Here is a 12,673-nt window from a genome sequence, read left to right on the forward strand (position 1 = left end):
TTCCAACACATATCAAGGGGAAATATTGTACTTTTAACTCATTTTTAGGTAGCTTGTTACTTCTGTTCTAGGAAGCTGTATTCTTTGCCGTTTTACTGACTCCATACATCATAGATGGACGCAGGTCTCAAACAATTCAACTCAATACTTTCTCACAGGAAGGCCAGTTACTTATGTAATGGAATCAGGTTGTTACAACAGTTTGAGCTTGTAAAGAAAAAAAAACAACTTTATAACAACCTTACATTTTCATTCCCTTTTTCTGTTGAGAACTAATTTAATCTCATCTTCTCGTTTTATATGTTCCATCCAAACTGGTTCATCTCTGGCACAGGATGAAACGTGTCGGGGGAAAAAAACTCAACTGTAGCCTCTAGTGGCAGGCTTATGAATTACATCAATAGTAACTTAAGTTTCTGCAGTCAATAACCACACAACACTTTGAAAAACTATTTAATCACATCCTTTCACAGCTTAAATATTAATCCGTGATTTTGACAAGACATTCCATCAAACAAGGGAGTGTTTGGAACGTTGGAGTCATGACGAAATGAAGGTCGAGTGTAATGTTTTGTTTGATTAAGGCCCCTGGAACTAAAGTTGTAACAAATGGACTCTTTACAGTCATGTTGATGTCCTAAACATTCGGAGCAACCGGCTACCACACGAGGTAAAAGCAGGAAAAAAACGGAGTGCTTCCTTCAGCCCTTTTCCCTACAACTTCTGGATGAGGATGGAAGACGCTCCGCCTCCTCCGTTGCAGATCCCTGCGAGTCCGTACTGACCCGACTTCAGGTTGTGCACCATGTGACCCACGATCCTCGCCCCAGACATCCTGAAAAATTTCAAGTAGGTAGGTATGCTGGTTTTGTAAATGCAAAAGGAAGACATTTTCTTCAGTCTCAAAAGGTTTGATTGCCAAAAATAGACAAAACGTTCCTTCTTTCAGCAACGAGTTTGAGAGTTTAACAGAAGCTGTTATGTATTTTGAATAAAAAGCAGATCTCCAGGCTAACAAGTTGGTACAATACTGCCATCTTGTGGTGACATCAAAACATGACAATCAAGTTGGAATAAACAAAACAAATAAAATCAAAAATGTTCCATTCATTCAATTCTGGAAATAGTGGATGGGATATAAAACTATCAGCATGATTTAGCTCCTTTATAATATAAAAATATCAACTCTTTGAAGGTGAACAGATCCTAAGGCTGGTGTTCTGTGGAACCAGAAGCTGGTTTACCCAAGTCTTGTTACACATTCTGGATGACCATCCCCACCGTTGCACTTTTCTGTATGACCTCTTACCCAATCGGGTGTCCCAAAGAAACAGCTCCTCCGTTGACGTTGACTTTTGCCGGGTCGATGTTGAGCATTTTGATGTTGGCCAGCACGACCACGCTGAAGGCCTCGTTGATCTCCCACATGGCGATGTCCTCCTTCTTCAGTCCAGCTGCGTCCAGAACCTGCCACCACAGGTTTACAATTTCTGTATAAAGTTGCCTTATCATTTTTCTTTCAGTTTAATTTTGAATCTGACAAATCAAGTTGCAATCAAGTTTGTCTATTTAGTGCAGATTTACAGTGAATGCATAAACATCTGGTATTTATGTACAGTAATATAAAATGCAATTCTATTTGATCAAATTCCATCTCAAATGCAAACATTTAAATTTGATCCTAGTTATCAAATAAAATCAAATGTTTTCTTGTTTTTAAAAGCCCGTTTGAAATAAATCAAAAAATTGTCTTGTCTCCCTTCGTCTTGTTATGATCTTGTGACGATGCCGTCGGCTCCTGTTGCTCGATAACGTTAAAAATTGAACCCCAGATGGCGGCGTCCATTATTACTACCATAAACAGTGCGCTGCTGTGTGATGGTTACGTTCTTCTTCTGCTCATGCAGACCTTTGAGGTCGTAAACTGTTCAAACAGAACGGTCGCGCTTAAATGCTATAATGAATGCTCACACAAAAATAGGATTTTAGCAGAATGTCAGAATTGAGCATCAAGACCTGCTGTGTGAACTGAAGCCATGGTGCATCTAAACTTCTGATTATGAAGAAAGTCAGAAGCATTCATTAAAAAGTTTTCTGCCTCATTGGTTTAACACTAGAAAATGAGATTAGCTGACTCCAGCTTGGACCCACCTTTGGTACAGCGTACGCAGGAGCGATGGGGAAGTCAATGGGTGCCACCGCTGCATCAGCGAAAGCTATGAAGAAAAGAAGAAGAAATCGTGGATCATCAGAGCTGCAAGTTTGACAGATAATCCCTTCAACTCGCTGCGTTTGGTACCTACAGACGATCCTGGCCAGCGGCGTGACGTTGAGTCTCTTTGCGGCGTCAGCCGTCATCAGGACGAGAGCGGCTGCTCCGTCGTTCAGCGTGCTAGCATTAGCCGCCGTCACCGTGCCTGAACAGAAGCTGAACTCATTAAAGCTTCAGTATGTGACTTTTCTAAAAATATGTTTTTTCCTCTTTGGTGAAAATTATCCCTATGTTGTGACAGTATGAAAAAAATAATCTGTGGAAAGATTGTGCTGCTATTGCCGTCTAAAGAAATGCACTGCTCCCCGTCAACAACCAATCAGAACCAGGAGGAGGGACTTAGCGCTGTCAGTCAACTTTGTGAACGTGCTGCTAAATGAGCTTATGACAGAAAAACAACTTATTGTTACAGGAAAACCCATTTATCTGCAGTCACTGGCAGACATGCTAACTAGCCTTAGCATCCACAACAGGCTCTGTTGATAGAGAGAAGCTGTATTGAAGTGGCACATACATGACTGACAGCGCTAACACCTGACTCTGATTGGTTGTTTCTATTTAGCACAGGGAGAAGGCAGAGGAGCTTGATTTTTTCACAGATTACCTGTCTCATACCAAACTGTAACGGTATCAACAAATATGTACAAAAATATATATTTTTTATTGACGTTACATACTGCAGCTTTAAATGAATGAAGAACAGCTGATCAGCAGCCTGAATATTAACCATTCAATCAAAATCAGGCCATTTCTGCCGATATACATATCGGTTATGATCTTTACCGTTCTCTTTCTGGAAGACTGCCTTCAGTTTGGGCACTTTGCTGAAGTCCACCCTCCTCCACTCCTCGTCCTCGGACACCACCACGTCTGGTTTCCCTACGGAACCACAGAAACGTCAGCCCAGCGAAACTTCCTGCCGAGAGCAGCGCACTCTGGGCGCTCCCGCACCTCTCTGTGGAATGCTGACCGAGACGATCTCCTTGGCCAGCACGCCAGACTCGTGCGCCGCTTTGCTGCGGCTGTAGGAGCTGATGGCGTAGGCGTCCTGCTCCTCTCTGCTGATCTTGCACTGCTTCGCCGTGTTCTCGGCGCAGTTGCCCTGTGGAAGTTGCACACGGCAGTGTTGTAACTCTGCAAAAAAATATAACCCACAGATTGAGACGATTTTGCTCCAACGGTTACCATGTGAAACTTGTTGTAGACGTCCGTGAGGCCGTCCTTGACAATGAGGTCCTCCATCCTCACGCCTCCGTAGGGTGGTGCCTCTCTGGCCATCACGTACGGCACGTTGGACATGCTCTCCATGCCTCCTGCCACCATAACATCCTGAACACACACAAACATGTTTTTATTCTGAAATGCTGCAAAGGAGTTGCATACTTGTTGCAGAACATCAGATAGTGAAGCTGAAGCTCAAAAGAAAATAAACAACAACAGAAAAACGTGGTAAAACTGGACTTTGTTGCCGTTAGCCTCACTTGTCTTACCTGATGTCCACACATCAGACTCTGTGCCGCCAACATGATGGATTTCATCCCAGAAGCACACACTTTGTTGATGGTTGTTGCTGGAGTCCCAATTGTCAAACCTGGAACAAAAACATGAAATGATTTTCATTTCCATCAGTCTAATAAACTCAACTAGTGGTGAGTCCTTTGATTTTTGATATCGGTCGATATGTGCTCCTGATCCGATACTTCAAAAATGCATTTAAAAAATTGAAAGTGAATAAATAGATTTGGGATATTAGGGTTTTGTTTCTTTTTTTATTGTATCCACCTTATTTATCATTTAACAACACTGGGGCTGTAAGTCAGAGGCAAGTATTTATTTTTTTTACTGTGCAAGTTTCGGTTAAAAAAAAACAAAAACACTGAGCAACATGAAAAGCTATATTTACTGCAATCTAACTTATTGGGATGCATCGCAAAGATGAACATAAAAATTACATATAATTTGACTAAAAAAATACTGCAGCGTAAGGGCACAATTTCAACATCTAAACTGGACGGTTATTAAAAATAACTGAAGTTTTTTTTTTTCTCCATTCTAGTTTTAGTTCTTCGTTTTACAAGAAAAGCACCGACATGACCTTACCTGCCCCCAGCAGGGCCTGTCGTGTGGGAGCCTGGCCCTCTGCCGCCTGAAGCACATTGCCCATGTAAACTTCCTTCACCTCTTCAGGAGAAATTCCTGAAGGAAACAAAGTCAACTCATCACCTTGTTTCAACTGAGCAATCTTTGTTTCACTTTAAAATAAAAACTAAAATCATGCATCAAATTTTGGCGCAAACTTTCACAGATGGAACCAACTGTGTGGACACACCTGCTTTCTCTATGGCTCCTTTAATAGCAACGGAGCCCAGTTTGGTGGCTGGAACTGCTGCCAGGCTGCCTCTGAAGGAGCCCATTGGAGTTCGCACCGCGCTGACGATGACGACTTCCTGCAAACACACAATTTATCCTTTTTTTTTTTTTTTTTACATAAAACTGACAGTTTCATGTTAAAAATGTGATCCAAACACAGCTCGTTTACGATGCCTATAGCTGTACTTACATTAAGGGAAGGTCGTGATGTGTAGGTTCTGGAAAAGTAATTGTGAGCCTACGATGACAAGACCGTGGAAAATATGACAATTCAAACAATTCATGAAAGATTTAGAACTTACAAGGATGCATTTGAAGACTTGTTTTGTCAAAGTGAGGTTGTAAACATAAGCGGCTGCTCTTAGGCTTTACTTGGGTGAACTAAGGCGACTTGGGACGTGTGCAAACTTTTTGTCACATAAGCCAAAATAGTGAGGGGAAAAAAAACATTTTAAAATCTAAAATCACAAACAAAATGACTGCTCAAAAATTAAAAAGGGTTAAAGAGAGGGGAAAAAAAGTTTATTCTCAGCTATATCAATGTTTGGGTCAGCCTCTCAGGCTCAATAAAATTTATTTATAGCTGGTTTGGCGCACTAAAGTCCGTCTTTGACTAAATATCGGTGTATAAATCTCATCTTATTACACAAAAAAACAGAAAGTGAAATGATTAAAAAACTGCAAATACTTTGTGTTGTACCAGTCATTTTGTTTTTGTGGACTTGTTGAGGCTCTCAAACATAAAAACAAGTGTGTATTTCTTTAAATACGCAACAAGCTGCTCTGAATTTTCCCCCCAAAAAATGTAGGCTCAAATGGCCTTCATTGAGCAGTGGACAAACAGAAAGGGAAGACATGCAGCAAATGGGCCGACAACGGGAATCGAACCCGGGACAACTGAGTCGAGGACTCCAATGTATGGAGCTAATACAAACTTGCTGGTGGAGGCCATCTCTGCATGCAAACGAGTGAAACATGTCAGAATCTGGGAGCATTTCACGGAACATGTCTAACTCATTCATTTTACTCGCATGTTTGGTTTTTTTCTCTCAGTGTTCAAAATCGGCAATACCTCTGTTTTCAGTGTAGGCGTGACACCGAACAATGTCCGGAAATGTGGCGCTGCTGTCTCTGTTGTTGATATCGGAGATGGAGAGACGAGAGTGGAACAGAACTGGGAAAAACTTTGTGTTTGTTGGCAGCTTGATTTTGCCCTTTTGTGTCTCATGCTTCGCATGTGTGACTCCACTGCCTTGATTCCCATCGTTCCAAGTTTGAAAAATTTCTTGCACAAAATGCAACGTGCTACGTACATATTCGCTGGTACCGGTCGCAGCCATGTTGAAAAATTTTGGTTGAACAGCCAATTTTCGTTGAATTTACACTTTCCCATCTGGCCCAGAATAAAAACAATCACTGCTACCGCTACAACAACGATGTGCATCTGCTCTGAGAGTCCCGCCCGCAACAACATCGCTTTCATTGGTTCCGCTCTCCCGTGACGTTCCAGCGAGAGGCATTAAGGTAAACAATTGAAAAAATAATAAATGTGAAGAGTTATTTTAATATTTGACACGAATTACAGCAATGAAATCCAATTTACGAAATTTTAATATCGATTGCGGCTTTATTTTTAAATTCATGAACCGCGGGAAACCTGGCACTTAACATTTATCTCTGTAATCCTGCGCAATTTAAATCACATTTGCTTGCGGGCCAAATTTGTACCATTCTTGACCTGTAATCTGGGGTCAGAGTGGGTAAAGGTGATCCAGATTTACTAAATACAATGAAACATTCCTTTTGTCAAGAGCCACATGACAAGCTTAGAATTTGCATTCCAACTTTACCCGTAGTATTACTGAGGTCAAAACTTATAAAAAGAAGCGATGCTGTAGCTTTGGATAAAATGCATGACGCGGGTGCCATAAAGCTAGCAGTAGAAACTACATACACGTAAAAGCAGCTCTGCAGCCCCATTACAAAGTAATGCTAAGAGTCATGCCAAGTAAGTGGACAGTGGCAGTTTACTTATTAATTGTATATGGCTTTTTCGTTGTTTTTATGAGTGCTATGATTCGCGGTGACCCCAAAAAACATAATGACCCTTTCTGCTGCTGTCAGACTGTCAAAGTTTCTCCAAGGACGCTTCTCAAACAGTGAACACTTAGCAGAGCTGCTCCAACTTAAGGCCTTCTGTTGCCATAAAGGTGCTAAAATGAATTTATTTTGGCTAATATGCGATAAACCTTATCGACATTCTCACACTGTCACTTACCAGGCGTTTACACGTCCGAGCCTGCACGGTTAACAGTCTGCCGGAAGACATTTTAGCTTCAAAGACAAAACAAAGCAGGAGAGCTTCACCTTCAGTCAAGCAGCGCACTGCAAGGGGTTAAGAAAACACCAGCCAATGCAGAGAGGGGTGTGTTTCGAAGACGTCATCAGTCGCTTGGCATTATGGTTGTTGTAGTTTAATCACTACAATGTTTCTCGGCATTCCGTACTGTTCATATCCAACTGTTGATTTTCACTATTCTGTTTGATATTTTACTCTATAGCATGAAGGAAACAAAAGAAAATAGAAATAAAACGAGGCAAGATGAGAAATAGGTGCTTAATTTTACTGAAACATACACAAAATAATTGCTTATATTTTATTTTGGCTTCCAGGAGTATCTGAACTCTTTGGCAAGCTGTTGATGAGAAGCAGCAGGCTCAATTTGTCTGTCCTACAGGCTTAACCTCCTCAAGATTTTTTAATGAGGAAAAAAACACTTTTTCTTAGATGTTGCCAGACTTACGGTGTTTTTTTGTTGTTGTTTTGTTTGTTTTATTTTGTCACCCTATTCTGAGATTGACAGGTGCGCACCTGTGTGAGATGTTTTTTTTTATTCCAGAGGTTTACAACCTTCATAATCCAAAGAGTAATTTTTTTCCCTCAGTCCAACTAACTAAAACTCTTTTAGAGCCGTAAATATTACACGACCCTTCGAAAAAAAGACCACCTCTAGTTTTCTATTTCTACAACAGCTGTCTTTTTTTTTTTTAACACCAATCATTTTATTTCTGATTTTATGTTCTAAAGTAAATATAAAAACAAAGAACAATATACACATTTTCTCCCTTGGGTTGTTGATATTTGTGGAAAATTATGTAAAAAATAAATATATATTTTTCTCAACCTATAGAAAATATTAATGGCACTTGTCTCTTATGAAGATTCCTTGCAATTATTACATGAAAAAAACAAAACAAAAACAATTTAAAACTGCATCATTTTTTTACTACATTGATAGTTGCCATATCAAAACAACCTTCCCAACAAAAGAATTGTAATGGCATTTTTGTAAACTGCAAGATTTACAGCATTATTGTATATGTGTAGTAAAGTACATGTAGATGTTTTTACTCGTCTTCTCTCCAAACAAACCAAAGAAAATGCGATTTGCTGGTGAGCGGGAACATAATCAGTTTTTACCATGTGTCTCAACCTTTAAAATCCTGAGTGAAATACAGAACAGGTGTTCAGCAACCCAGCCACAAGTAGTTCATCAGAGTGTGAAGCGCTCTTCTTCGTTGGTAGTGGTACTCTGTTTGTCTTGAGCCGGAGGAAAAGTACAGATGACCTACAACGGGTCAGACGCGTCACTGACATTGTGTTGAACCGCAGCATGATTTTGCCAGAGTGACTAACCTTTAACCAAGCCCTTACCTCTGTTCTCAAAAGCAGCATCCACTCTGTGACCAACCCCAGGCAGATGCCTGTGGATGAATTTGGGGTAGCCACGGTCCATTCTGCGCCGCCCTTCGTTGTAGCTGTGCGGAGAAAATTCCTTTAAATGAAAGTACTTTCTGGATCTGATTTCAGGCCTGCTTGTCGCATCATTCACCTCCAGTATTTGTTGTTTACAAAGAGAAGAGTTTTGCTTATAGTGGACACATGAACAGCAGCATCCACTTTGGTGACTGACGAAGGGAAGCCGAAGTCGCTGAGACGTTTGGGATAACCAGGCAGGACGGTTTTACCTCGAAACTGCCAGTATTGATTCCCTGAGACAAGAAGTTAAGGTTATGGATTATGTTAGACTAGCATTCCTTATTTATTTGTCTATTTGTTGATTCCTCAACATTACATTTTTATTTACAGGTAATTCATACCTTCAAAGAAAATGACAGTATTCCTGTTCTTATTCTCATAAGCTGCGTCAACTTTGTGGATTCCAGGCCAGACAGACTGAATTTTATGCCTGGTGATGCCCTCCCAGCGGCCGCCCTTTCTCCAGAAATATCTGAAAAAAGCAATAAGACAAAAAATAAATAAATAAATAAATCAAATGAAAAATTACAATAAAATTACAATTTAGTGTAAAAAAACCCCCAAAATCCAAAACTTTGTGGCAATATGTGCGATTTTGTTGTTGTTTCTTCATTAGAATTTATGTTAGTTAGTTAAATTATTGTAGGAAAAGCCTCACCCGTCTTTAAAAAAGAAAAGTTTCCCTCCTATTGTGGTCACTGCATCAAACACCAGGTCCCTGTTGCACCTGTCCGGAGGAGGTTCTGATGTTGCCTCAGGCTGCGGTTTTGGGAGAATATCTGATCTGACTCCTTTAAGAGAGGAACATCGGAAGAGCAGATTATCAGGAGAATTCAATTCTGCTTCATTCCTCAATGTTCTCGAGGGTCTGCAGTTGATTAGTTCTTACCGTAGAGAGCCTGCACACCTTCCCTGTCATCATCTGGCAGTGTGTATCTATCCGTGTTCACATATTTGTAGGTGGGGAACATCAGGGCTGTCTCATCCTGAGAGTGAACCAGCCCTAGCGCATGGCCAAACTCGTGTGCAGCAACTAAGAACAGGTTGGCTCCTGCAAAAACACACCATTGAGGTCAACGTGGGTGCAAGACAGCTTTAAAAGAGAACCACAATCAAATCTCAAAATATTGATCTTGCATGAGGGATAGATTTCTCTGCCCTCAAAGTGAAATAATTTTGTTTTTTTAGCGTTTTTGTCGATGAATTTTGGGGGTCCTCGGTTCTTGACATGCAGTGTTAAACTGTCTGGTTGTTTATTAGTGGAAATGGAAGAACAAGCCTTTTTTGGTACATGAAAAAATGTAGGAAGTCTTCCTGGGAGTAAATGAAGAACAAAAATATACCAGAAACACCCTAAACTGATAGCTAGATGTCAAGAATCGAGTCTCTTCAGATTTGTATTCTGATGATCGGGACCGTCAAGGCCGACAAGACGACGTGCATAGCGACTGATTTGGGAATGTGGGATGATACGAACCGATTACCATTTGTAATGTACAATTTGTATTGTAGCAATTTCTGTTTTAGGAATTAAGTGCCCCACATAGACGTAACTGTATGACACAACCCCGTTCCCGCTGAAGGTAAGCCCCTCGTTGTTTCGTCTCATTGTCTGTGGTGATGTCCTCCTCTCCATTTCATAGGGCTGGATAATTAAAGTTAGGTAAGTTCCTCCTGCTGCTACCATGGTTTCATTGGTTAGTTAGAACTGGGAAAAATTTATAGTCTCCAGTTCAATTCACCTCTTCACTTCGCTTCTTCAATACCATGGTTTCCTTTAATCGTGAAAGTTCATGAAAAGGCTCCAGACTGCTTAAATGTTTGGCCTCATGACTTTTGGCTAACGTACATCTTCATCATAGAGGTTTTTAGCAAACAACCTTGTGGGAGAAAACGTTGGTTCAGACCAAATTTGGAGAGATTATATCCAACAACTGGCTCCAGATTTCATTGGAGTAACTGGGGAGTGGAAGATCTGGAGCCCCTTCCAAGACTCTACATGACTTGATCTCTAATAAGCCCTCAATGGCTCAATGGACGGATGGATGGATAGATGGATGCACGCACTTTTGGATCTCCTCTTATAATGTTTCAGTAAAAGTGAATCTCTTTAAAATGTTTTCTAACAAGAAGCTAAATTAATTCATTCTTTACCTTCTGAGGTCAGAGTCCAGTTTTCATCCTCGTCAAAGTGGGCATCCCCTCCATTGCCTTCTCCAGGAGAAAACGCATGTGCCAGTACACCATTCTGACCGTCAAACGGAGCAAAGTCCCCATGGTCTGCTTTTCAAACGAGATGTGGATTAACACTAAAACAAGCACATTAAAAAGACAAACGAACTTGTGGAACATGGTCACCTCCAGACTTGAACTTAATCATGATGTCAGCTGTTTCACTGTCTGACTGTTGGAAATCCAGAGGAATAATATCACTGTACAGCTTGAAGGCTTTGGCTATGGTGGAGTTGATGTCTCTTTGGCTCATATCTGGTGTGTAGTCGGTAATTCTGTGTTAGGAAAAGAGAGTAACGTGTTCATAAGTGTTTCTGTTGAGTTTCACATCTGGATGACCCTCGCGCAGGGATTCTGATTGTAGTACCTGTATGTGACCACAGCCTTGTTCCACTTTGGTCGGCCATCAAAGTGGCCGTATCTGGCCATGTCGTTGAAACCACAGCGGGGGCGAGCCATCACTTCCAGAGTGTTAGAGTCCAACTGCCCTGTCACTTCCAGACCAAAGAATTCCTGCATTTTTTTTAACGTGTCATTGAAAGAGTCCAGAGAGCTCCGCACGACAGAGGAGGGAGAAGCGACCCCGACTTCGGAGAAAAACTGAGACAGGTAGTTCTGGAAACATTTTAAGAAGGCCAGTGAAATAGAAAGCCAGTCGTGCCATGGAGATTATCTTAGATTAAACAAACATTTACATATTTACTAAGGTTATCTCAGTTGTGGGTATGCAATAATATGCAACACATAGGGGCGCCGCGTTGAGTGGGCGCCAGAGCGATGACAGAAAAATTATTTCTAGTCGGCATTTTCTGTATTTAACAGCTGTTTGTGATATGAGCTCGATGTTCAGGAGTGTGACAGCTGTCACGGTTGGAAATTGGGAAAATGGGGGTTTCCCATCAGGCCATCAGTTACCAAAACCACATACAGACACACACACGCACGCACACATACAAAAATAAAAACAACTGGTGAAAGCACACACAGGGTCAGTGCAACCCTGCCAGTCTGCGCACAGGTAAAAAGCTTGTAGGGTCCAAATGATGTTGGTCACGGTACTAAATCAAAATATTTGGCAAATTAGCACTCAAATCTGAGCTCAATCACTCTGTTTAGGTTTGATCTTCATTTTTTAAAGCTGAATTATATCAGCTACACAAAAATGTAATACAGAAAATGCATTCACGTTCAACATGTATACGGATGTAAAATCTTAACATTTCTGAAAATGAGTTTGAATTATCAATGCCCCAAATAACCGTCCAAATAAAATATATATCTATATTCAAAGGTGTCTTTGAGAACATGATTTGTTCTTTAACAAGCTTAAATACGTTTAATAATAGAAAACATGTTTTCTATCCATTTCACAGGCTTTCAAGTTGACACCTTGATTAGATTTAACCAACGAGGCATAATGCAGCTTGTCTTTGTTACCTGGGCTTTGGAGAGATTTTCTTGACGGGGTGAAGAGGTGGGCATGGCTCCACAGGTTGCTGTACACACCAGAATCATCACAGCTTTTACAGCGTTCATCGAATCCATTGCACTTTCCTTCCAACACAAAAGCAAAGGAGAACCTTTCAGGTCTTCTTCACTTGAAGAGCTCCAGTGAAAGTGGGAGGCAGCACGAGTTGCATAACTGGGCAGTAAGACATTCTTTCAAGTGTTTGAACAGGCCTGTTTTGATTAACCGTTAACTGTTGACTGGGAGGATTCAGAAAGAGGATTTTTTTTACAAGTAAAATGTATTTTCTCACACTGATTCACATGCCAATAAATACCCTGTTACGGGCTTCGTGAGGGCAGAAAACATGACGCTAAAATCTTTCACTTGCATAACTCGTGGGTCTAAGGTGTCATATTTCAGTCTCAGTTGAGACTTTGTTGGCCTCTATAGTTCCTACAGTACATTGACAGGCAGCGTCTACACACATTATGCTTGAGAGTGACCTTTTTAATTCAACTTAAAGCATGCA

At 40.9% G+C, this 12,673-nt stretch overlaps 2 protein-coding genes across 3 annotated transcripts; both read right to left on the reverse strand.

Annotated features, from left to right (window-relative positions):
* Positions 1–440: 440 nt before the first annotated feature.
* On the reverse strand, positions 441–7,040 carry acat1 (acetyl-CoA acetyltransferase 1). Of its 2 annotated transcripts, none has more exons than XM_008428273.2 (12): positions 6,921–7,040; positions 4,833–4,880; positions 4,602–4,719; positions 4,373–4,468; positions 3,763–3,863; positions 3,458–3,601; positions 3,224–3,374; positions 3,056–3,151; positions 2,304–2,417; positions 2,152–2,216; positions 1,310–1,467; positions 441–835 (listed from the first exon to the last, which is right to left on the reverse strand). In XM_008428273.2, exons 1-12 carry the CDS (start codon positions 6,969–6,971, stop codon positions 715–717), a joined length of 1,263 nt encoding a protein of 420 aa, XP_008426495.1. In that variant the 5' UTR covers positions 6,972–7,040; the 3' UTR covers positions 441–714. The 2 variants fall into 2 exon arrangements, with proteins under 2 accessions (XP_008426495.1, XP_008426494.1); XM_008428272.2 differs by lacking the exon at positions 6,921–7,040 and adding an exon at positions 5,715–6,858.
* Positions 7,041–7,906: 866 nt separating this feature from the next.
* Positions 7,907–12,402, reverse strand: mmp30 (matrix metallopeptidase 30). Its single transcript, XM_017308539.1, has 10 exons — positions 12,132–12,402; positions 11,062–11,309; positions 10,821–10,969; positions 10,617–10,742; positions 9,352–9,513; positions 9,121–9,253; positions 8,804–8,934; positions 8,536–8,695; positions 8,358–8,461; positions 7,907–8,271 (listed from the first exon to the last, which is right to left on the reverse strand). Exons 1-10 carry the CDS (start codon positions 12,237–12,239, stop codon positions 8,171–8,173), a joined length of 1,422 nt encoding a protein of 473 aa, XP_017164028.1. The 5' UTR covers positions 12,240–12,402; the 3' UTR covers positions 7,907–8,170.
* Between the last annotated feature and the right edge of the window lie 271 nt (positions 12,403–12,673).

The sequence above is a fragment of the Poecilia reticulata genome, linkage group LG14 (genome assembly GCF_000633615.1).
Source record: "Poecilia reticulata strain Guanapo linkage group LG14, Guppy_female_1.0+MT, whole genome shotgun sequence".
Classification (NCBI taxonomy): domain Eukaryota; kingdom Metazoa; phylum Chordata; class Actinopteri; order Cyprinodontiformes; family Poeciliidae; genus Poecilia; species Poecilia reticulata.